This window comes from Rhinolophus hipposideros, assembly GCF_964194185.1.
Source record: "Rhinolophus hipposideros genome assembly, chromosome: X".
NCBI classification, from domain to species: domain Eukaryota; kingdom Metazoa; phylum Chordata; class Mammalia; order Chiroptera; family Rhinolophidae; genus Rhinolophus; species Rhinolophus hipposideros.
The window spans coordinates 36396390-36422706 of NC_138046.1; the positions used below are offsets into that span (position 1 = coordinate 36396390).

The 26317-nt window shown below is 39.8% G+C and overlaps 1 protein-coding gene across 4 annotated transcripts; it reads left to right on the forward strand.

Annotated features, from left to right (window-relative positions):
- Nucleotides 1-5887: 5887 nt before the first annotated feature.
- NKRF (NFKB repressing factor) lies at nt 5888-26317 on the forward strand. 4 transcript variants are annotated; one of them, XM_081043983.1, is made up of 5 exons: nt 6424-6587; nt 8184-8386; nt 14233-14338; nt 20470-20600; nt 21664-26317. In XM_081043983.1, exons 3-5 carry the CDS (start codon nt 14304-14306, stop codon nt 23619-23621), a joined length of 2124 nt encoding a protein of 707 aa, XP_080900109.1. In that variant the 5' UTR covers nt 6424-6587; nt 8184-8386; nt 14233-14303; the 3' UTR covers nt 23622-26317. The 4 variants fall into 4 exon arrangements, with proteins under 4 accessions (XP_080900107.1, XP_080900109.1, XP_080900108.1 ...); XM_081043982.1 differs by having other exon boundaries at nt 6440-6587; nt 8184-8382; XM_081043984.1 differs by lacking the exon at nt 8184-8386 and having other exon boundaries at nt 6495-6587.

The window sequence follows — 26317 nt, forward strand, 5'->3', positions numbered from 1 at the left end:
ACTGATTCGTTGGGCTCATGATGATCTAGGATAATCGATGGAGGAAGTGGAGTGCCAGATCCTACCGAACGAGATTCTTTTATTTAAGTCTGTGATTTGAGATTCCTGAAAATTCATGGATATGACTGTTCTCCATGACTCAAAAAGCATTCTAAAGATAGCAAGTAGTGTTTTATGTCCTGGATATACCAGGGAGGGAAGCTCCTATCCCCACCTCAGCCTCCCGTCCCCAGCATTAAAGTGGACAAGAGGCAGAGTGGACAGTTTTCATAAATCTGCTTGCGGTCGAGGTGAAGTTTCCTTTCCTTGGCTTCATTTCCCGCATGGCAAGATGCTGTGGACGGGACAGTGATCCATAACCGCTTGGTACCCAGGCCTGAAGGAAATGACACTGGCCTGCGTCTGCGCAGCTCGCACACTAGGGGGCAGCCGAGTGAGACATCAATCGCCTGTGACGTCACTGAGTACCGGCAGGCACTGAGGTGTGGAAAAATACAGGCTCTTGAGCTGACAGTCTTGCTAGCCGTGTGTACGATGGGCAAGTTGTGTTAAAAACTTCCCTGTAAAAGGAGACTATCAGTAACTCCCTTATAGGGTGATTGCGAAGCCTACATGAGCTAATGTAAATTAAAGACCAGGTGTTCCATAAATGATATCCTTTATTAAGGATGGAGTTTCCCTTTTACTAGAAGTATTTTCGGTTTCTCTCTAATCCGCCGTTTCTCCACCTCAGCACTACTGACATTTGAGGACAGATAATTCTTTGTTGTAGGAACCTATGAATTGTAGCATGTTTAGCAGCATTCCTACCCATTATATGTTAGTACCACATCACACCACACCACCCTACCCCCAGCTGTGACAACCAAAAATGTCTTTTCCCAATGCCAAATGTCCCCTGAAGGACAAAAATTCCATGTTGAGAATCATTGCTCTAGGCCAGGGGTCAGCAAACTTTTTTGGTAAAAGGCCTGCTGGTAAATGTTTTAGGCTTTGCAGGCCATATGCCCTCTGCAGCTATTCAACTGTTATTTTAGCACAAAAGCATCCATAGCTGATATGTAAAAGGTTGAATGTGGCTGTGCGCCAATAAAACTATTTACAGACACCGAAATTTGACACACACAAATTTCACTTTCATATCTCCTGAATTATTCTTTTGATTATTTTAAGCCTTTAAAAAATGTAAAAGCCATTCTTAGCAGGAGGGCCATACAAATGCAGGTGGTGGGACCAGATTTGGTATGTAGGCCATAGTTTGCTTACCCCACCTCTAATGCATTTTAGTGCTTGTTGATGCATCATCAGACTAAAGGTGTTTGAAGGGAGTGGCTGGTCAAAAGAAATAAAAAAATGAAGACAAATGGCTGAAGTTTTAATGCAAGTTAAGGGGAACATGGGTTTGATTAAAACTTGCATACAGTTTTGCTAGAGCACAGATGGGGGGCAAAGCCTGCTGTGTCGAAGAGAGCCTCCTGGGGCAATGCTGAGCAGGTGAGAATGCCAACTACTTCTGGGGAGAGAACCAGGCCTCTAATATACTCAAAAAGGCCCAACAACCAGGATTCCGGTGTAAGCACTGAGATTAAGCAGTGTCCTCTCCTGTCTGAAATGCCCCTACTTTAGGAGAGTCATCCCTATGCTGAAAGTATTGCAGAATCACCTCCCAAAATTCAGGTTTTGCCACCTAGACCTACTTTCCATCAGTGTCCATCCAAGTCCTGCACTACCTCTTAGCTTGTATGACTTGAGCTTTAGAAAGTCCTTGCTCTGGGCTCAATACCTATAAAACACTGTATGTATATCTGTTATGTATATAATTGGGGACAAACTCCATCTTGGTTTGGGGCTTATCAAATTATTTTTCCTTAATCAAATGGTAAGGGCGTATTTAACACCTCCCATGGGTTTGGACTAGTGCCCTTTGCTATGGGGGATACTTTGCATGAGCTCTAGTTAGATGCTATTTTTGAGTAACTTAGAGATTGGCCCCATCTTGCCTACTCAACCACATTTTCCAATACTTCCTAATATCTAGTCTCCTTCCCAGTATACTCAGTCCAGAGACCTCTCCCTGAGTTACACAAATGATTTGTTGACTTTGTCTGAATCCTCTACTGATTTAAATCCTGCCTTTGAGGCTCAGGCCCTACCTTCTCCTTGAAGCCTTTCTTGATCCCATCTACCTATCCTGATCTCTTCCATTTTTGAAAATCCTAGCTGAACTTTTATAATCTTCTCAGCTTCCCATTTGAGGGACTTTCCTCCTCAAGAGATGTTAAGTTTCCTAAGGATAAGAACATCATGCATAGCCTTCCAGAGGGCCCCATACAGTGCTGAACACACAACAAAATGTGATTAAAAAGTGGCTAGATTGAGATTCTTCACCAATGTAGGGAACTATTGCATTTTCCTAGCATTTCATTTTGAAATTGATAACATTTTGCCCCTTCTGCTTTATCATTTGTGCGTGTTCTCCCTGCCCTACACACACACACACACACACACACACACACACACACACACATTCTGACAATTAAGTTCGCGAACTCGTTGCAATTGATGTTGCTAACCTTTTTTGCTATCAGAGGGATTATTCATTATGAATTTGTACCCACCGGACAGTTAACCAAGTTTACTATTTGGAAGTGCTGAAAAGGCTGCGTGAAAAAGTTAGACGACCTGAACTTTTCTCCAACAATTCATGGTTCTTGCATCACGACAATGCACCAGCTCACACGGCACTGTGAGGGAGTTTTTAGCCAGTAAACAAATAACTGTATTGGAACACCCTCCCTACTCACCTGATCTGGCCTTCAAGGACCTCTTTCTTTACCCGAAGATAAAGGAAATATTGAAAGGGAGACATTTTGATGACATTCAGGACATGAAGGGTAATACGATGACAGCTCTGATGGCCATTCCAGAAAACGAGTTCCAAAATTTCTCTGAAAGGTGGACTAGGCGCTGGCATCGGTGCATAGCTTCCCAAGGGGAGCACTTCAAAGGTGACTAGTGATATTCAGCAATGAGGTATGTAGCACCTTTTCTAGGATGAGTTTTGCAAACTTAATTGTCTGACCTCGTATATATATGCACATGTATATAATATATACTTGATAGATATACATATTTTTTTCTGAACCATTTGAAGGTAATTTACATGTATCGTGGTCCTTTACCCCTAAATGTTCCAGTGGGTGTTTTCTAATAATAATGATATTCTCTTATATAATCACAGTTATAAATAATACGCTGTATATATTTTTCTTGCCATATAGGATTTGGTCTGGGATCACCCATTGTGTCCTCTTTAGTCTCCTTTAATCTGGAACAGCCTTTGTCTTTTATGACGTTGATATTTTTGAAGTCCCATTTAAAAAATAGATTGTTCTCATTTTGGGTAAAGGTGTTGCCCAATTTCTCCACTATGTAACTTACTTTTTTTTCTTCCTTCTTCTTTGCTACAAATAAACAATCTGTGGGGAGAAACTAAAAGTCCATGCAAATATCCTACTCTTCATAAAAAATTTCCCCCTAGATTTAGCATCTATTGATAATTCTTGCCTGTGCCAATCTACAAAATGATGATTTTCCAACTCCAGCACTACCTTCATATCTCCTAGTAGGCACATAGTATTCTATTGTAAGCAAAGGCCCTTCCTCCTTCCTCATTATTTGTCTATCTACTTAGTGTCATTATGGACTTATGGCTTCATATTTTTTCGATGGTTTACTAGTGTCCTTAATACTTTTGGTGCTCAAATCACCAAGATTTGGCCAGTGGGAGCTCCTAGCTATTGCTTTTAATCTGTTAGTAAACATTCCTCAAGAGGATATTGTAGTGCAGACTATTCTGGTCAAGAACTTTTGGTGACCTAATTTATAGGGGTGGAGCTTAGCTAGGCTCCAAGTTTCTCCCTGTCATTACTCACCAACTGCCCCTTAGGAAAGGGCAGGGAAAGAAGCTCAGAGCTGTCGGTGTGTGTGTGTGTGTGTGTGTGTGTGTGTGTGTGTGTGTGTGTGTTAAAGACAATGATAGGAGTCTGTGTCTGAACAGAGAAAGTTAATGGAGGAGAGGAGGATGGATGACTATGGGAGGTTTCTGGATTGTTTTAGGATTGCGATGGCTGCCTTTATCATCACTCCCTCCTATACCTCTCTTCAACCATTATTCAGATAATCTATTTCTGCTTAGGGATTTCAATTCCTGCTCACTGAGAAATCATCTGTGGCTTGTGAGAAGGGAAGGGGCTGGCATAGATTGGCTGAAGGATTTTTTTTTTAATCAGAAGGATTGCCAGGGAAATAAGGTCATTGATAATCATGCAAATTTTTGTTTAGCTAAGGGATGAAACTATGCATTCCATAGTGGGAATTACAAATGGAATTCAGTTATGGCTGTTCCAGAGCAAATGGCCTCTAACATCGGTTTCATTGCCTTTCATTTTGTAATCCAAGTTCAAAAGTCAGATTGCAATTATTTGTTCCTATACGATGAACAAGTTTTCATCCAAGCTGAGAGGACCTAGTTTTTATTTTCTCAAGTCTTTTTCTGGGGAAAATGTATATTGATGACAATGCTGTTTTTTTTATGAAGGTTGGCAGTTTAGGCTGAAATAAATCCAACTGTAAAATGACAAATCAACTTAAAATGTAGGCTCCAAGAAAATGAATTTCATGAGGTTGGAACAATGGGAAAATCCTTCATTGATTCTGTCATTCATTTAATTCAACAAATATCTCTGGAGTGCCCACAGTAGCCAGGTGCAGGCGCTAAAAGCAAGACAGATGAGTTCCTCATTCTCCTGGAGCTGAGACTGGGGGGTGGGTAGTCAAACTAGAGAAAAGTTCAGAAGGTGATACACGCTGTGAAGAAAATTAAAGAAAACAAAATAGGGCAATGCAATGGCAAATGGCTGGGGGAGCAGTGGATGAAGAGTGAGGTGACATAGATTCTGATGTCAGCATTGCTACAATCTCTACAGCCCTTAGCAAAAACACTTTCATCGAATGGTCCTGTTGCCAATGGGACGCTGATTTTATGCAGAACTATTTCTCCCCACCAAGCTTGTAATCAGTTGAAGGACAACAGAAAACGTAATTTGTTTTTCCTTTGTTTTTCTACTATATTGAGCACAAAGTAGGCGCTGTTTAAATTCTTGCTGACACTCATTGACTAACTACTTGAATAATACAGGTCGGCAGACAGGGATTGAAGGAACAGATCCAGCGGTAGAAAAACACGTTTGGCTACAGTGATTTCGCCATATGCTGCTGTGCAGCTTTTAAGCCTTTTTATTGGGCCCCCTTTGTACTATTTTGCACGTTTTAAATCGATACGGGAAATATAAAATTACTTGCAATCACGATCTGAACTGTGGAAGCATGATGTTTCTATTTGTCTGCAATTGGAATGGAGTATGTACGATAAAAGTGGTTGAGTAGTGGAGCTGTGGATGCTTTTCTTTGCAAGTATTTCATTTTTCCTGTTTTCATAATAAAACACAAAGCTAATGATGAACAACGCTTTTCAAGCTGTCCTCTGAAGAAAAGGAGTTTCGGAGGACTGACATTAAAAAAAAGTGTAAAATCCATTCCAAATTTAAGTCCCTCCCAAAGGACAGAGTCCCACTGTCGCACCGCTCAGAAACCCCTACAAAGCGTCACGCGAGCCGTTGCTGCCAACAATCCCCTGACGACGCCTTCCAGGGACTTAACGGAACCATGTTTCAGAACCTGTGAGAACCTTCCAAAATTCCTTTCCCGGAGTCCCCGCCTTCCGCTTGTCAATGTACGGTAGTACGCCAAAGGCCGGTAGACTCCACAGGAGGGGAAAAATGTACATCGCGCGATATTCGGCGACGGGATTTCGAAGTTGGGGGGCGGGGAACTGCCGCAGCGCATGCGAACTGGCCTCACAACCTCGGGGCAGCACGAGGGTAGGTAGGCTGGATCCCAGAGGAGGGGGAGCAGAGAGTGCTCGTGTGTTTTTTTCCCCTCCTTCCCGCGCAGTGCGTGTGTCTGCGGGTGGCTGAAAGTGCGGAGCGCGGGGCCTGGCTCGGCGTCCCCGTCGCGCGTGTGACTGCGGCGGGTACCCTCTTGCTCCTCCACGAGTTGGAGGAGTGCAGCGGGCTTGCGCCCTGGAGTCAGGACGTGAGCGCCTTTTCCTCTTTAACGGTCGCCCCCTACGCACACACCCCAGTCACCTGAGAATTGGTCTTCGCGCCACAGAGCGCCCCTCCCACCGACCCCTGTTCCCGCTCGCTCCTGGTCGGTAGTCGGCTTCATCCCTGGGGGCCCTGCTTGGGGGTGGAGAAGATGGCTGGCGGACGTCTGCTGTTGGGGGGCGACTTCCTGTCGCCTCCGCCGCTGCCCCCCCTCCCGCCGCCGCCGCTGCCGCCCCTCCCGCCGCCCCCGCCCGAGCCAGTGCTGGAGCAGTGGCGCTATAGCCACGAAAGTGACTGGCAGTGGGCTCTGCGACGCAGTTTCATCTGTCGCCACCTGCACAGCTATCCCGGGGCTGCCCTCGACCAGCTCCTCGCGCTCTCCGCCGCTTGGACCAACCACGTTTTCCTGGGCTGCAGGTGAGGAAGGTGTGCTGGTTGGGTTAAGGCACGCAGCTAGGGGATAGGTGATGGGGATCGGGGTAGGGACGCGGGCAGGTTATGAGTGAGGGCTTAGAGGCTGGAGATTTGGAGATGCAGGACACTGCTGGTCTGGGGAGAGCGTTGGCCGAGTGAGGTGGCAGGGGGCTGAACAGCTAGAAGGGTGCGGGGATCGAGGGAGTGGCCCCTCCAGGATAAGGGAAGGAGATAAAGCTGTGCTTGGAAGGCGGCTGCTAAGAGGAGGTGGTCATTGTGGTGATGGTTCTGGAGAGCGTGGGAAATGACGGATAGCAGAACCTCGGACCTGCGTAGGAACTTCCAAGGATGAAGCATCTGCAGAGAATATTCTACAGTCCGGGTTTCTAGGGTCAGCGGGGCCGGCGGGAGGGTGATAGTGGCTGTGGTTCTAATCCTGGTCTCTTGACCTCGCTCTCTTTACATCCCCATTAAATAAAACAACAGCAGCCCTCCAGCTGAATTTTACTGTCTCCTCCTGGGGAGGCGGTTTGTATGAGGTCTCTCAGCCTTGCTTGTAGATTTGCGCATATTATGTCTGTACGCAAACAAAGAAATGGATATATCTGCTATAGAAATGGATTGCCCTCTTTTCAATTTAAATGTGATGAAAAGGATTAACATTTGGCCTCAGTTTTAGGGGTGTGTGTGTGTGTGTGTGTGTGTCTGTATCCGTCCCCCTTTTTCTGGAACCTGGTGCGCATTTGAACCAGGCCTCTTTGAAAGCTCTTTGGAGTCTATGGAGACTGCAGTATGGTTCCAACGCATTTTTTTTAACAGACTACTTGAACTTCTGTCCTTCAGAACCCCCAAATTGGTCTTATACTAATCATTCCTGTGATAGACTCAGAGGCTTCTTTTTTTGATCCTCCTTCCTCACGGTGAATATTTTATTAGGAATGCTGAGAAATTCTGGAAAATGATCAGATCAAATTCAGCCAATTCAGTTTCAGGAATGACTAACAGATAACAGAAAAATACGATTGTCTGTTCCTACCCTTAATTGTTGAGCATAGCATCTAGTGTGATACTTTTTTGCTCTCATCACAAAAAATTGTTTTTTTCTATCTTCTCTAGGTTAGTGTAACTTCTGCCTCCAAAGATACTGATTATTTCACTGGAGGAACTGGTTACAATTGGGGAAGTCTCAGTTATTAATCAAGTCAGATAAATCTAAGTAACCTTCATTTAACAATTGTTCTTGCAGTAGAAAAGGTACCTTTATCATAGATATCCTTAATATTACAGAAGGCCATGAGGAATTTGAATAAAAAAAATTTAAAAAGACCACATGGGAGGAGACTAATCATCCTTTGTAATAATAATAAATCTTACCTTCCCACAAGAATGTATGCTCCTTTGGGCAAAAGGTTTTTGCTTTCTTGTTCACACCTTTATTCTCAGTGCCTAGAAGAGTGCCTTCGGCATAATAGTTGCTCAATAAATGTGTGTGGAGTGAATGGATGGATATAGCTTTATAATGTATAAAATATTTAAAATATTTATGTATTTCACTTAATACAACAACCTTGAGAATTAGGTGGTGTCTCATTTTTACAGTGAAATCAATGGAGGCCAAGAAGTTAAGTGACTTTTCCAAGGTCCCCCAGTGAGGGTTAGGACCCAGGCCTTCTGATGCTCTTTCCACTGAGATACAGCTGCTATATTTGGGAAGGATGGACCAGAAGTAAAAGCAAGTAACTGACACAAAACGCATTATTGTTATATCTCAGGATTCCATTCCAAGAACAGCAGCCTTGTACGTAAGTAGGGCATTAAAAAACACAAACCAGGCCAATGGTAGTCGGTGGTAAAAAGCTCAAGCATCCAGGGCTTTGCCACCTTATTTGTCTCTTCCTTGTTGATGTGATATTAGTGCTTGGAAGGCAGATGCCAGTGAGCTCATGATGTGAAACTAACTTTTCACATAGGAAGTAGAGGCATCAGTCACAATGAAGTGTGAGTGAGAGCTTTCAAAAGATTTATCAGTAATCTGGTTGTGTGTTAAATTCACATGTGATGTTGGGAGTCTTATGAATAATTTTGAATAAATAATTTTATACTTGGAAATCCTAATCTTTGCTGAGTTTTCAAACCTTAGCTTTTTTATTTGAACCTAGTAGACCCAGTTTAATATATTTAATTTTTTTAAAAAATTTATTTATTGGGGTGACAATTGTTAATGAAATTACATAATTTCAGGTGTACAATTCCGTATTACATCATCAATAAATCCCATTGTGTGTTCACCACCCAGAGTCAGTTCTCCTTCCATCACCATATATTTGATCCCCCTTACCCTCATCTCCCACCCCCCACCCCCTTACCCTCTGGTAACCACTAAACTATTGTCTGTGTCTATGAGTTTTTGTTTCTCATTTGTTTGTCTTATTTTTGGTTTATATACCACATATCAGTGAAATCATAGGGTTCTCTGCTTTTTCTGTCTGACTTATTTCGCTTAGCATTATATTCTCAAGATCCATCCATGTTGTCACAAATGTTCCTATATCATCTTTCCTTAACGCTGAATAGTATTCCATTGTGTATATATACCACAACTTCTTTATCCATTCATCTATTGAAGGACATTTTGGTTGTTTCCATGTCTTGGCCACCGTAAACAAAGCTGCAATGAACATTGGAGCACACGTGTCTTTATGTATAAATGATTTCAGATTCTTTGGGTAGATACCCGGGAGAGGGATTGCTGGGTCATATGGTAATTCTATTCGTAATTTTTTGAGGAACCGCCACACTGCCTTCCATAACGGCTGCACCAGTCTGCATTCCCACCAACAGTGTATGAGGGTTCCTTTTTCTCCACAGCCTCTCCAACACTTGTTGCTATTTGTCTTGTTGATGATAGCCATTCTGACTGGGGTGAGGTGATATCTCATTGTGGTTTTTATTTGCATTTCTCTGATGATTAGCGATGTTGAGCATTTTTTCATATGTCTACTTGCCATTCATATGTCCTCTTTAGAGAAATGTCTCTTCAGGGCCTCTGTCCATTTTTCAATTGGGTTGTTTGTTTTTTTGTTGTTGAGTTTCATGAGTTCCTTGTATATTTTGGATATTAGACCCTTATCGGAGGCACTGTTTGCAAAAATCTTCTATTTAAATTTTTTTGAAAGCATCTATTACTAAATATTCATTAAATGTAGGTGCCATTGTGTATTATAAGTATGTACCTATGTGTACCTGTCTTTGTTCAAGAATGTAATATTCATGAAGTCAGATGTCTTTGTCTATTAGAAATCATCTTTTTATGTGCTAGGCGTCGTGGGACACTTGCATAGCATCCTGATCTCCAAAAGTTTGGTTCATAATAAGCTGCCTTTGAAAACCCTAAAGATCTGCAGGAGTTTTTTTTTTTTTTAAGCATTTACAACTAAATTGGTAAACTAACAGACTCAAATATATAATATGCATGCATCTTAAAATTACTATGTTAGACTTGCTTTAATGATACTTTACATCATGGTCCCTCCAAAGATAGAATAGTATATAGCCATTAAATCTCATATGGTAGTGACATGGGGGAAAAAGCTTATGATATAGTAAATTCAGAGCAAAAAAAATCCCACCAGATCTGATAGTGATTGAGGGGGAGGCAGTAGTATGGAAAACTTAGAAAAAGGAATAAAACGTAAACCCCAAAATGTTAGTGAAGTTATCCATGGTTGGGTTTGTAGGTGCTTTTCTTGGTGGATTCTCTGAAACTTCTGGAGTAAAGGTGTTATATTTAAATCCGCTATAAAAAATACACTCTGGAAAACTGAGTAATGAAAGCTTTACTGTCTTGGCTCATTTCAAATTTGTGGAACCACTTTATCCCTGGATAACTACTCTCGGGAGAATTTTAGAAATGGGAACGAAATCCTGGTTGTCAAAGTCTTTAGACTGATATTTGCATTGTTTTTAGAATAGCTAAAGGTTAGGCACTATATGGTCTTTTCCATTATTGTTTGAGCTGGTTGGGCTTCTTCAGTATTCCAACTTTCTAATAAAGGACTGACAAGCTAACTGTGCTGGCAACCTATGCTAAGGTTTATTTTTGTAGCCTATGGGTGATGCTGAATTTTGTGGCAGATGTAATGGATAGGGAACAGTAAGTACGTATAATCATTACTAATGCTGGAAGAAACCTGAGAGAAAAGTAAGTGTGAATGGAGTGAGCCCCAAATGCATCATTCGTGAACAATGGATTATGACATACATGCCATTTAGTTTTATTCCCTATATGGAATCAGGCTGTAATTAAAGTTCTGGAGAACTTTGACTACATTGCAAGGTGAGTGGCTTGGTTATAGTACCAGTTTTGGTAACAAAAGTAGCATTACCAGTTTATGAGTTGTAGACTTCCATCTCATTTTCATAATCTCTTGTTTTCATCTCATACCTTGGAAATTGGACTCCCAGATCTGCATGGAAATGATATATATATATAGAACGTGTAACGTTTTAGGCTATGCTTTCTGATATTTGGATAAGAGAAAATGAAAATAAAATTAACTGGCATTTAATACTGGTGTTAGCAGCAGCAGTAGCAGTATCAGTTTGAAGTGCAGGTTATAACTGGACTAGTTTCTGGTAACCTATGAAATGAAGGCCACCATGTCTTCTCTGCTTTGCAAGGAAAGACACCTGATGGGTGTGGAACCTATTGTGCTGAAAATGGAAAATGTTTCCTTTTCAAGTTCAGAATCTATTCATGTAAAGGTGTGATAGTTACTCGTTTTTCATAACTTTCTTCCTAAATGCCATAAGGAGTCTCTTTTTGGGTCGTAGGCTGGGAAAGGCTCTGAAGATAGGAAGGGTGAGTAGATCCCCATGATAACAAAAACTTCACTTGAGCTCATGTTTTTGTTTCTCTGCAATAAAATGATATTTTGTCAAGCAGCCAATCTACTTTTTAAGGAGCCCTTTTTAAAAACTGTGTTTTAAAGCTTTTTATTATGGAAAAATCAAGCACATACGTAAGTAGAAGAGTTTAATGAAAAGCCCACGTACCCATCACTCAACTTCACTATTATCTACAGTTTGTCGTGCCATCCAGCAACATCTATTTTTGCTGCCAGTTTTGGGGGGGTTTTTTTTGTGGAAGGTAGTCTGGAGTATATTAAAGAAAACCTTGACATGATTTCCCCTGCGAATACTTCAGTATGTATCTACCGGATCAGAAGAGTCATAATACCTCTATTCACCCTTAAGATTAAAAATAATTTGTTAAAATCATCTAATGCCTAGTCCATGTTCAGCTTTCTCCATTTGCCTCAAAATGTCTTTTTGTGGTTGGAGTGTTTGACTCATGATCCAAACAAGGTCTACACATGAGGTGTTACTTGTGAGGTGTGACCGAAAAATACTGTGGATGTTTGCATTTAAAAAAATATGTTAGAGTAAAAGACACATTACCATTAATCCCCCTCAAAGTATTCCAGCTTGCTTCAAACACACTTATCCCATCGTTCTCGCCACTTTCTGAAGCAGTTCTGGAAGTCTTCTTTTGTGAGTGTCTTTAGTCGCGCTGTCCTGGCTACTTCAATGTCCTGAATCAATTCAAAATGTTTACCTTTCTTGGTCATTTTGACTTTGGGAAGAGCCAGAAGTCACATGGTGCCAGGTAGATGAGGACACACAATAATGTTTTCATTTAACAGAAATTGCTGTACCAGAAGTGATACGTTTGACATGGAGGCTTTGTCTTGTGATCACAGAATATGGTGAATGCTGCTGCCGAATGCCATCCAACGGAAAGGCAGGGATCTTCAATACTGGAAACGGCGTGTCAACCTTTATTAACGGTGTGTGACAAGTTTCAACTTGTTCGGTGCAGTCAGTCAGGTGTGAGCTACGGTTGAGAGACGGTGTGTTTTAAAGTGTGCTGTAAATCATCCTCCATCATGACAATGCGCCGTGTCACCATACAATGCTTCTGGTATATGGTAATTTCTGTCAAATAAAAATATTACGGTGTGTCCTCATCTGCCTTATTCACCAGATCTGGCACTGTACAACTTCAGGCTCTTCCCCAAAGTCAAAATGACCATGAAAGGTAAATATTTTGAATTGATTCGGGACATTGAGGTAGCCAGGACAGCATAACTAAAGATATGACAGAGGACTTCCAGAACTGCTTTGAAAGTGGCAAGGACGATGGGATAAGTATGTTCAAAGTAAGGGGGGGTATTTTGAAGGGGATTAATGGCAATGTGTCTTTTACTGCAATTTTTTTAAAAATTTAAATATTCACCGTATTGTTTGATCACACCTCATAATCAATGAAGAAATTGGGTTTTCACATAGTGTTTCCTTTATTCTGGATTTGGCTGGTTATATTCTTGTGGTGGTATTTAATATGTTTCTGGGAGTTAAGGGCTTGATTAGGTTCAAGTTCAATTATTTAAAAAAAAATCAATACTTGATGGAAGATTGCTCCCTGGAAAACAAACAAACAAACAAACAAAAAAAGCCTGAAAGCAACAAAGGAAGAAGACAAACAAATAAAGAAACAAAAGCTCATAGACACAGACAACAGTTTAGTGGTCACCAGAGGGTAAGTGGGGTGGGGGGTGGTAGATGAAGGTAAAGGGGGTCAAATATATGGTGATGGAAGGAGAACTGACTCTGGGTGGTGAACACACAATGAGATATATAGATGATATATTACAGAATTGTATACCTGAAACCTATGTAACTTTACTGACTATTGTCACCCCCAATAAATTTTAATTAAAAAAAAAGTTCAATTATTTCCTGGGCAAAAACACTTTATAGATCGTTCTTTGTATGTCCTGTCATATCACATCAGGAGGCATATGTCTGCTTGTTTGATTTTTAGTGTTATGAAGATTATAAAGTTCCCTGTCAACTTTTTTTAATTGAAATTTATATTGAGATAATTGTAGATTCACATGCAGTTGTTTGAAATTATACCGTGTTTCCCTGAAAATAAGACCAGGTCTTATATTAATTTTTGCTCCAAAAGATGCATTAGGGCATATTTTCAGGGGATGTCTTATTTTTTCATGTACAACAATCTACATTTATTCAAATAAATGTAGTTATTCAAATATATGTCGTCATCTTCTGGAACATCGTCATAACGTAGTAAATGCGTCTGACTGGCTGACAATCTTAACGGGCTTATTTTCAGGGTAGATCTTATTTTCAGGGAAGCACTGTACAAAGACATGCCTTGTACTCTTTATCCAGTTTTCAAAATTTTGGTAACATTTTGCAAAATTATTGTATAATATCATAACCAGGATAATGACATTGTTATAATCCACTGATTTTACTCAGATTTCCCCAGTTTTAAAAGTACTCGTGTATGTATATTCTATAAAATTTTATTACATGTATAGGTTTGTGTATCCACTACCACAGTCAAGATTGAACAGTTCCAATATCATAAGGATCCCTCACGTTTTTTAACCATAGCCATTTCCCTCTCACTCATACACAATATTGCATGTGTCAATAGTTTATTCCTTTTCATTGCTGAGTAGTGTTCCATGGTGTGTTTATACTAGAGTTTAACCACTCACCTGTTGAAGGACATTTGAGCTGATTGCAGGGTTTTGTTTTTTTTTTCTTTAAGAAAACTTTATTGAAGTATAATTGATACACACAATACTGCACATATTTATACAATTTGATGAGTTTGGACATATGCATATACCTGTGATACCATCGCCACAATCAAGGTAATAAACATATCCATTGCTTCCAAAATTTTTTTTTTCTTTCAGCACTTTGACTATATCATGCCATTTTCTTTTGGCCTGCAAAGTGTCTGCTGAAAAATCTGCTGATGGGGTTCCCCTGTACATAACAAGTTGTTTTTATCTTGCAGCTTTTAACATTTGACATTTTAATTATGTGTCTTGTTATGGGTCTCTGTATTTTCCATTCAATTTTGCTGTGAATGTGAAACTGGTCTAAAAAGTAAGGTTCGTTTTTTTTTTTATTGGGGAAGGGGAACAGGAATTTATTGGGGAACAGTGTGTACTTTCAGGCCTTTTTTCCAAGTCAAGTTGTTGTCCTTTCAGTCTTAGTTGTGGAGGGTGCAGCTCAGCTCCAGGTCCAGTTGCCGTTTTCTAGTTGCAGGGGGCACAGCCCACCATCCCTTGCGGGAGTGGAACTGGCAACCTTGTGGATGAGAGGACGCGCTCCAACCAACTGAGCCATCTGGGAGCTCAGCGGCAGCTCAGCTCAAGGTGCCATGTTCAATCTTAGTTGCAGGGCGCGGAGCCCACCATCCCTTGCGGGACTTGAGGAGTTGAACTGGCAACCTTGTGGTTGAGAGCCCACTGGCCCATGTGGGAATTGAACCAGCAGCCTTCGAAATTAGGAGCATGGAGCTCTAACCTCCTGAGCCACCGGGCCGGCCCCAAAAGTAAAGTTCATTAAAAAAAAAATCTAAAATCATCAACGAAAGAAACTTAACCATTTTAGGGAGCCATTATTCCTATTTGATTTTATGAATTAAAAAAAAATACCAATTCCCTATTACATCCTTGTCTCAACCATCCACCTATTTCCCTTTCCCAAACCTATTATTAAAAGAAGTATTTTCTTTCTTTTGTCTATATCAACACAAAAAGTATAGAATATTGTTTGATTTATGCTGAAATCTAATGAAAGGGATCATTGTTTTTTTATTTTAGATTTTTCTGTTACAGTTGACATACAATATATTAGTTTCAGGTATAAAACATAGTGATTAGACATTTGTATAACTTACGAAATCTAGTATCCATCTGACATATAGCCTTTGCAATATTATTGACTATATTCCTTATGCTATACTTTACATTTCCATGACTATTTTGTAATTACCAATTTGTACTTCTTAATTTCTTCACCTTTTATACCCTTCCGTCCAAACCCTCTCCCATCTGGCAACAATCAAAATGTTCTGTCTCTATGAGTCTGTTTCTGTTTGGTTGGTTCATTTATTTTGTACTTTAGATTCCACATATAAGTGAAATCGTACGGCATCTTTCTTACTCTGTCTGACTTACTTCACTCAGCACAGTACCCTCTAGGTCCATCCATGTTGTTGCAGATGGCAAGATTTCGTTCCTTTTTATGGCTCAGTACTATTGTATTATACATATGTACGACCGCTTCTTTATCCATTCACCATCAACGGACACCCAGGCTGCCTTCATATCTTGGCCATTGTAAATAATGCTGCAATGAACATATGGATGCACATGTCCCTTTGAAGTAGTTGTTTTGAGTTTCTTTTGATAAGCACCCAGAAGTGGGATTTCTGGGTCCTTCTTTGTCTCTTGTTATAGTCGTTGTTTTAATGTCTGTTTTGTCTGGTATAAATATTGCTACCCCAGCTTTTTATTTTTTGATTGACATTTTCATGAAATATCGTTTTCCATCTCTTTACTTTCAGTCTGTGTGTCTTTCGATCTGAAGTGAGTCTCTTACAGGCAGCGTGTGTAAGGGTCTTGTTTTCTTATCCATTCAACTACCCTGTGTCTTTTGATTGCAGCATTTATTCGATTTACATTGAAAGTAATTGTTGATAGATATGTAGTTACTGCCATTTTATTATTCATATTTTTTGGGGGGTTTTTCTTCTGAAAGAAGTCTCTAACATTTCTTGTAATACTGGTTTGGTGTTGATGAACTCCTTTAGCTTTTTTGTGTCTGGGAAGTTGTTTCTTCAATTTTAAATGATAGCTTTGCTGGGTAGGTAGAGTAATCTCTGTTGTAGGTCCTTCCTTTTCATCACTTTGAATATTTCATGCCAATCTCTTCTGGCCTGCAAAGTTTCTGAATCAGCTGACAGTCTTATAGGAGCTCCCTTGTCAGTAACTGTCTTTCTCTTGCTGCTTTTAAGATTCTTTGTCTTTAACCTTTGGCATTTTAATTATGATGTATCTTGGTGTGGGCCTCTTTGGGTTCATCTTGCTTGGAACTCTGCGCTTCCTGGGCTTGTATGTCTAGTTTCTTCTCTGGGTTAAGGAAGTTTTCAGTCATTCTTCAAATAGGTTTTCAATTCCTCGCTCTCTTCTTCTTCTGGTACCCCTATGATATGAATTTGGTATACCTGATGTTGTCCCAAAGGCCCCTTAAACTAGCTGCATTATTTATTTATTTATTTATTTATTTATTTATTTATTTATTTATTTATTTTTGCTGTTCTGATTGGTTTTTTTCTGATACCTTATCTTCCAAATTGCTGATTCAGTCCTCTGCTTCATCTAATCTAGTGTTGATCCCCTCTAATATGTTCTTCATTTCAGTTATTGTATTCTTCATTTTTGACTGGTTCTCTTTTTTTATGTTTCCTGTCTCTTTGTTGAAGTTCTCCCAGAGATCATTGAGCATCCTCATAACCAGTATTTTGAACTTTGCATCTGGTAGATTGCTTATCTCCATTTTGTTTAGTTCTTTTTTTGAAGCTTTATTCTGTTCATTCATTTGGGACATGTTTCTCAATTTCCCCATTTTGGCCACTTTCCTGTGTTTGTTTCTATGCATTAGGTAGAGCTGCTATGTCTCCCGGTCTTAGTAGAGTGGCCTTATGTAGTAGGTGTCTTGTATAGTCTCTGGTCACCTGAGCCAGGTACTGCAGGTGTGTCCCTTGTGTGGATTGTGTGTGCCTTCCTGTTGTAGTTGAGCCTTGGTTCCGTTTTGGATGTCAGATTGACCGTTGGGCTCATTGGTTGTGAAGACTGTCTGTGACTACAGTGGAGGAGCCGTTGTGCAGGAGCTGACCCTACAGAACAAGATTTCCTTTAGCCGAGCTCTGGTGTCTGCCCAGTCTGCCCTTTGAGTGTGTCATCTGTGAAGGTGACCTCATGGTGCTTCAGCTTGTCTAATGCCATGCCAGCTGCTGGATGTGCCAGCTTGGGGGCCTCTTGGAAGGGGACCTGCCACAGGCCACGCTGAGCTTGGAGGTGCCTGGTAGAGGCTAAGCTCCAAACTGAGGCCAGCTGCTGCTAGGGCCGGGCTTGTGGCTGCTTAGCAAGAGGTATGGGGCACTCTGAGGCCTGATGCTTCTTGTTTGGGGTTTTTGAACATTGGACAGATTTTAGGAAAGCCTGCAGAATGAGCCAAGACAGACTGGATAGAAAAACCACTGTAAGCGGCTTGGGTTGGCCCACAAGTGTGGGTGGGGCAGGGTCTTGGAATCACCAGGGCAAGGTGAATAGTGTTAGCCAGACTGACAGAGACTCAGCAATGATTACATGCTAGGAGGAGTGAGGGCTCAACAAAGAAACAGTGGCTTCTGCCAGCACTTCTGTCTGGGAGAAAGCTGTCCCTCCAGCCCTCGCCTGAAGCCATGCAATTCAGTTGTCCCTAGCACCATTCAAGCTGCTTCCCAGTGCTGGAGGTCAGAGAGAGTGAGTCTGTCAGTGAGTAAATCCATGCACAGGCCCTTTAAGAGGAATGTCTGGGGCTCCAGCAGCCCTCCATCTTACTTAGCCACAATCTTTACTGGTTTTCACAGCCAGAAGTTAAGGGGACTTTTCTCCCCGGCACTTGAACCTGGGCTGGGGTGCCTGATTGATGTGGGGCTGAGACCCATTGCTCCTTAGAGGGAACCTCCACGGCCAAGATATCCCTCCCGATTTTTAACTGCCACATGTGCGTGTGGGACCAGCCCATTCTGCATCTCCACCCCAACTACCAGTCTCAATATGGCTTCTTTTTTCTATCCTTAGTTACAGGATTTCTGTCCAGCTAGATTTCAGGTGATTCTCAATGATGGTCGTTCTGTAGTTTTGATGTGGTCATGAGAGGATATAAGCACAGCATTTACCTACTGTGCCTTCTTGACCGGAAATCCCTTGATTGCAGTGTTTGACTATTACAAATAAAGCTGCTATGAACATTTGTATACAGATTTTTGCATGAACATAACTTTTCATTTCTCTGAGCTAAATGCCCAAAAGTGCAATTGGTAGATTGTATGGTAATTGCATGTTTAATTTTTTTCTCTTTTTTTTATTAGCTTCAGGTGCACAAGACAAAGTAATACTTAGACGTTTATCATTTATATCCCTCACACTGTGTGAACCTCCCTCCAACTCCCAAGTTGTTTTTCAAAGTGGCTGTACTATTTTACATTCCCACCACCAATGTATTAATGGTCCAGTTTCTCTGCATTCTTCCCATCATTTGGTGCTGTCACTATTTTTTTACTTTAGCTGTTGTGGTAGGTAGGTAGTGTAATATCTCATTGTGGCTTTAAGTTGTATTTCTCTGGTTTTAGCTAGATTGACAGAGTATCTTTTCATGTGCTGATTTGCAATCTGTAATTCCTGTTTGGTGAAATGTTCTATTCATGTCTTTTGTTTGTTTTTGTAATGTATATATTTTTTTACTGTTGCTTTTGAGAGGCCTTTATACTAGATAGTAGTTTTTTGTCAAGTGTGTGGTTTGCAAATATTCCTCCCTGTTTGTGGCTTCTTTTCATCCTCTTCATCTGAGAGCAAAAGTTTTATTTTTATGAAGTCCATTTAATGACTTTTTTCTTTTATGGATCATGCTTTTGGTGTCGAGTATTAAGAACTGTTTGCCAGGTGGCCGGTTAGCTCAGTTGGTTAAAGTGTGGTGCTAATAACACCAAGGTTGCCGGTTGGATCCCCACATGGGCCACTGTGAGCTGCACCCTCCTTTAAAAAAAAAACAAAAAACTGTTTTCCTAGCTCTAGATCCTGAAGATTTTCTCTGTTTTTTTTTTTTTTAATAAAAAATATTATAGTTTTACATTTTGCATTTAGGTCCATGATACATTTTGAATTAATTTTTGTATAAGGTGTGAGGTTTAGTTTGAAGTGTTGCTTGTTTGTTGCCTACGGATGCCCACTTGCTCCAGCACCACTTGTCAAAGAGGCTGTCCTTCCTCTGTTGAATTGCTTTTCCAGCTTTGTAAACAATCATTTGAGCATGTTTGTATGGGTCTATTTCTGGGTTCTTCCCCATCAACTTTTCACCTAACAGGCTTAGCAGCCATTTATGATCATTTATTATTGCATTATGGGTTGCCAAATGGTAATATTCTATCATTCCTTTCCTTATTAACTGGGCTGTTTCTGTAAAAGACATTTTCTTTGTCAACTCTTTATTTGCGCTGAGGTATAATTTGTACAGGAAAATGTCAGATAAATAACTTGCTTTCTTCATTTTATATTACCCATTTTTAGAATAATGACTTGATTCCCTACTATCTTCCAAAGGTGACTAATAATGAGTTTATAAGTATCATTATGAACTAATGGATTTTTAACATATTTGATGTGTCTCAGTCTACTGTGGTTATTGTTCTTATTGATACATTTGACACAACTACTGAAGTCTTTGACAGCTTCCTTGTTTCGAGGCACAAGAATATCTTATAGGTTCGTCTTATACATTTATTGCCCCAAATTTGGAATCAGCCATTTCTCTAAAGACATTGATTGTTTTTCATGGGAAATGGTAGAGACAACAATCTGGATATTAAGAACCCAGCAGCCCTCTTAGTACTTTTATAAGTATATCAATACAATTATTTACATATAATATACATACATGATAGAAGAAAATAAATCATGAGTTTACGTGGATACTTTCAGCTCAAACTTAAAAATAAGGTCTTTGCTTAAATTTCGTTGATTTTATGTTTGTATGTCTAGTAATGATGGTAACATAATTGCTCATTTGATAGGTAAGTATTTTAGGGCAGATTCTTTGTTTTTATAGCTAAGATACTCTGTTGATAAAATCCCATGGGAACAACTATAAGATTGGCTTACTTAGAAGCTTTTTTTTAAACTATATTCTTACCTGTTTTAACTGTAGATTATATTAATTTAAATAGGTACAGCCCACGCTTGATGGAAAAAATTCTCCAAATGGCTGAAGGTATTGATATTGGGGAGATGCCTTCATATGATCTGATGCTTTCCAAACCTTCCAAAGGTCAAAAACGTCACCTGTCAACATGTGATGGTGAGTATACTTGTTTCTGGAAGGTGGGATTTGAAGAAACAATGTGGCTTTTTTTTAATGATATGAGTGTGGTATATGATTTAAATAACATTGGTAACACTGGATCTTACACAAATGTAAAAGAGTTTTAGCTTTTAGTTATGTACCGTTTTGTTTTGTTTTGTTTCTGAGGATGTTAAATAGAAGTGAAAACTAAGAATACTGAAGTCACATTATAATGCTCTTCTTGAAGTCCATGCCATGGAACCTCCCTCTAAATAGAAAAAACTTATACTCTGATCATTTGAGCATCTCAGTAACTAAATCCTCTTGGGTGGGTCCAAGATGGACAGCTGTCTACTGAATAATGTGGAGAGGAAGCTCTAGTGTCTGGTATAACCTCGACAGAGAGTTCTTCCATAGCTCTAAATTTGATATCCCCCCAAAATTATTAGTTTCCAGCTGTTATTCTAGAAATAAAACATAGCAAACCCCCTTTTGTGCAGAATAGGTCAGAACTAAGATTTTGAAGTTGAAAATTTTGGGGATCTTTTGATAATTATTTTTATTTGATTTTTAGTCACAACTGTGTAAAGCACCATCACAGAGTCACTCACCTCTGATAGAAAAGAGAAATACTTTGTAAATGCCTCTGGTCACCATCTCTATTGGATTAGAGCTGTCTGTTCCATTTCCGATCCTTAAGAAGGGAGTTTTTCAGCACAGGTCATATGAGATTGTACTGGAACAACCTCTTACTTGGTATACTTCACCTGTGCTTTAACTTATTAGATGCAGAAGCCATCTACCATTCATGCATGGTGGTAACCGGCATACTTGATTCAACGGCGTATTTTCTATCGTCTCTTCCTTTACATGTGGAAGGACAGGAAGCATTCCTCCTTATGTTGGAATCTTACATTGATATTTAAGTTCCTTCACCTAAATGGCCTGAAGTTTTGTGATGGGAAGTATCTTGTACCAACAATGCAGTTTACAAATAATATGGTTGGTACTATTTTCCTGCTTGGTTCTTTTGAAATATTCCCTTTTTAATGAATTGTAAATTTCACTCATTCTATAGGTCAAAATCCTCCTAAAAAGCAAGCCGGTTCCAAATCCCATGCGAGACCTCGTTTTGAGCCTGTACATTTTGTAGCTAGTAGTTCAAAAGATGAAAGACAGGAAGATCCTTATGCCCCTCAAACAAAAGAGGTAAATGAACAAACACATTTTGCCAGCATGCCAAGAGATGTCTACCAAGATTATACTCAAGACTCTTTCAGTATACAAGATGGGAATTCTCAGTATTGTGATTCATCGGGATTTATTTTCACAAAAGACCAGCCTGTAACAGCCAACATGTATTTTGACAGTGGGAACCCTGCGGCAAGCAGCATATCACAGCAGGCAAACTCTCAGTCAGCTCCTGAGCCTCTACCATCACAGACGTTTCCTGAGTCAGTGGTAGCCGAGAAGCAGTATTTTATTGAAAAATTAACAGCAACTATCTGGAACAACCTTTCTAATCCAGAGATGACTTCCGGATCTGATAAAATTAATTATACATACATGTTAACTCGTTGTATTCAGGCATGTAAGACAAATCCTGAGTATATATATGCTCCTCTGAAAGAAATTCCTCCTGCTGACATCCCCAAAAATAAAAAACTTCTAACTGATGGTTACGCTTGTGAAGTTAGATGCCAAAATATCTACTTAACTACAGGTTATGCTGGCAGCAAGAATGGGTCCAGGGATCGAGCTACTGAGTTGGCTGTAAAACTCTTGCAGAAACGTATTGAAGTTAGGGTTGTCCGACGGAAATTCAAGCACACAGTTGGAGAGGACCTTGTGGTGTGTCAAATTGGCATGCCGTCGTATGAATTTCCTCCAGCTCTGAAACCACCAGAAGAGCTGGTGGTACTGGCTAAAGATGCTTCTGGGCAGCCAATTTTTAATGCTTCTGCCAAACACTGGACTAATTTCGTGCTTACAGAAAATGCAAACGATGCAATTGGTATCCTTAACAATTCTGCCTCATACAACAAAATGTCAGTTGAATACAAATATGAGATGATGCCAAATCGCACATGGCGTTGTCGAGTGTTTTTGCAAGATCATTGCTTAGCTGAAGGTTATGGAACGAAAAAAACAAGTAAACATGCAGCTGCTGATGAGGCTTTGAAAATCCTTCAAAAAACACAACCCACTTACCCATCTGTCAAAAGTTCACAATGCCAAACAGGCTCTTCACCCAGGGGATCTGGCAAAAAAAAAGATATAAAGGATCTTGTAGTTTACGAAAATTCTTCAAATCCTGTGTGCACGCTCAATGACACAGCTCAGTTTAACCGAATGACAGTTGAATACGTCTATGAAAGAATGACAGGCCTCCGATGGAAATGCAAAGTGATTCTAGAGAGTGAAGTAATTGCAGAAGCAGTTGGGGTGAAGAAAACTGTCAAATATGAAGCTGCTGGGGAAGCTGTGAAAACCCTCAAAAAGACCCAGCCAACTGTCATTAACAACTTGAAGAAAGGAACTATTGAAGATGTGATTTCAAGAAATGAAATTCAGGGTCGCTCGGCAGAGGAGGCTTACAAACAACAAATCAAAGAAGATAACATAGGAAATCAGCTGCTGAGAAAGATGGGTTGGACGGGTGGTGGTTTAGGTAAATCTGGCGAGGGCATTCGGGAGCCAATCTCTGTCAAAGAGCAGCATAAGCGGGAAGGGCTTGGTCTTGATGTAGAGAGGGTAAATAAAATTGCCAAGAGAGACATCGAACAGATCATCAGAAACTACGCCCGTTCTGAGAGCCACACGGATTTGACTTTCTCTACAGAGCTGACCAATGACGAGCGGAAGCAAATACATCAGATTGCCCAGAAGTATGGGCTTAAGAGTAAATCTCATGGGGTAGGCCATGATAGGTACCTGGTGGTAGGTAGAAAAAGACGGAAGGAAGACCTACTAGATCAGCTCAAACAGGAAGGCCAAGTGGGGCATTACGAGCTTGTGATGCCTCAAGCAAATTGAGATCTTACTAATTTATTTTGTAAATGCCTAATGAGGTAGATTTGTTAATTAAAGAAATACTACATGTTCTGGTTGCAGAGTATATTCATTCTTAAGATGTTCCACCTTGTTCATTTCATATAGTGCTTTAGTAGATATTGGGACCTGAAAAATTCTGTCCACTTGTATTAGTTTAATCAGATGATATTGTGCAGTTACTGTTTGTGTCTTTGATATTGCTGTGTCCCTCGGATTTTAGTAGTTTGTACAAAGCAAGAACACATATCCAAATGGAATTTCACCCTGAAAAAGAAATTCCCATTTTAAAGGGCATCGCACAGCACTCTGCAACAATATGTAAAGTTAATATTGACTACAAAAAACTAGTCTTAATTCCAGACTTAGTGTCAGATCATTTTGTATTACCTATTTTCATCTTTGTGTGAAGCCAGTTATAGAATGTTTAACAGTAGATTGTGCTGTACATGTAAATGTCCTTACCAACCAAATGATGCAAAACTTTCTTAAAGTAATTTTAGTGTCCATTTATTTATAACTTCTATCATGTGGTTTTTAGAATATTGGAAGTGGTCACCTTGTGATATATCAGTTTTAACAAATTCTAGTCTTCATGCTGAGAGAGCACTACTTGAGAGAGCACTTGAAAAATTTCAGAAACTTTGATTTAATCTGAAGATAGGAAGCTGGAACTGTTTGTTCTTGGTGCCTTGCAGAGAGACTCACAGCAACTCTCCGTTACAGCTTTCACGCGATTTGGATGTACAACACATCCAAGGCGGTGGCCACAGCTGTGGTAGAACTTGGTAAAAGACTGAAGATACATTGGTGCTTTGATGAAAAGGTCAGTTGGCTGGTACCTCTCTCAAAAAGCTTATTAAGCTCCAAAAGCCAACTTTATAACATATTTAAAATGGCTATTTTCGCTTATTTCTGGAATGTAAAAAAAGAAGTGTATAAAAAGAATGTGCGCTTCCTGAATAAAAAGGAGCCGAGTTGATCAAAGTGTTGGTATGCTTATTTCTAGATAGCAGCCTAGTAGCAACACTTTGGGTCTTTGGAAAGGGGAAGTGGTGTTTGCACAAAATATTTTCAACACTAGAGAACAAGTGGATGAACTTAATGACTTAGCAAATAGGAACAGTTAATCAGTCACCCGTCACATGTTTTCCCTATGGACCAACATGCGGGCTGCAGCTAAATCTCAGGCTGTTTAATTTTATGTGATTTTGTTTTTGTGTCTCAGATAAATGAAGTATTAATATTCACACTTAATATTCAGAGATGAATATTTTTTCAGAGATGGATATTAATACTGATAGTTAAACACCTCTAATGAAATGATATCTAGAACAATTAGGTTGTTTACAGTGTCTTAAAACATTTAGCAACACACTTAACATGTAATTGGCCCACAGTAAACAGTAATTTCCTTTCCCCTCTTTTTTTTTTTTTTAAAGGAGGGTGCAGCTCATAGTGGCCCAATAACACCGTCAACCTTGGTGTTATTAGCACCATGCTGTAACCAACTGAGCTAACCGGCCACTCCTCCTTTCCCCTCTTTTTAATATTTTACATTAATCTGTCCATTGTAGATAAATCAACATTTTAAAATTATAAAGGGATTAACCTTTTATAAAGGGATTATACCTGGATTTCTGTAACTTTCAGTCACCTACACTGATTAACACATATGTGGTATTTGCTTTCCAATAACTCTTCCTACAGTGTATGGCTTTTTCTAATATTAGGAGGAGGAGACGTGAGGTGTGCATTTTACTTGGCACTTAATATTTTAACAATGCCAAAGGGAACTAAGCTAAAATGTTTATAGATTTTATAGGAAGTTTTCTTTTTTTTATCTACAAGGCTCATGCCAAACTTGAGAAACTATGGTTCAATTAGTGAGTTAGAAAAGTCAGCCTTTTGTTAAAAAAAAAAAAAAAAAAAAAGAAAAGTCAGCCTTCAATTCTCTTGAGTAAAAGTGGTTTTAAGGAGTAGTAGGAGGTATGAAAACTCATTTTTCTCTTTACATTTCTTGCCTCTTTCCAAAATGATGGGGATTTTTTTTTGGGGGGGGAGGGAAATGTTACATACAAATCTGGTTTATTTAGGTAAGTTCAACAAAACAGAATATTAATGTAGTTATAGTTAAGGCTCCCAAATAATTGGGCCAATAATATATTTTCTGGATTCAAGGGTCCAGATTTTCCAACTTCTTAGATTGGCTTTGGGATTGACATGGAAATAGGGTGAAATCACTTAATTTGGCTTGAGAATAAAATGTGTTGAGGAATGTGTTTGGCAATAATGAGCTGCTGACAACCTTGCTGTTCTATTTTGTCCCCTATTTGTTGGTTCCCGTACTTTCCCTTTCTTTGAAATAGTCATTTTTTAACCCAGATACATGCACAGGTACATGAGCAATTTCAAGTTTTGAGTTATTTAAATATACTGAGAAACTAACTGCTTTCAGTTATAGCATTGAGTCTCACAGATTTTAGATTTTTTTTCCTCCCCTTTGCAAAATGAATGGCAAGGTCATGCATTCTGTTGGGATTCTTCTTTTCGTATTATACAGTGCAGTTGGCTATAAGTAACCCCTGAAACTGGAGATGAGATGGGTCCTAAATAAACGACTAATTAGAACTTTCGTTCTTCATCATACCCCTTCCCACATCAGCAGGTACAGAATAACA

Bases quoted from the DNA above. Each gene is read 5' to 3' on its own strand.
- NKRF (XM_081043981.1), top strand. From the start codon at position 6,322: ATGGCTGGCGGACGTCTGCTGTTGGGGGGCGACTTCCTGTCGCCTCCG. The intron at 6,588-20,469 runs GTGAGGAAGGTG...TAATTTAAATAG, and splicing joins CACGTTTTCCTGGGCTGCAG to GTACAGCCCACGCTTGATGG. The intron at 20,601-21,663 runs GTGAGTATACTT...CTCATTCTATAG, and splicing joins TCACCTGTCAACATGTGATG to GTCAAAATCCTCCTAAAAAG.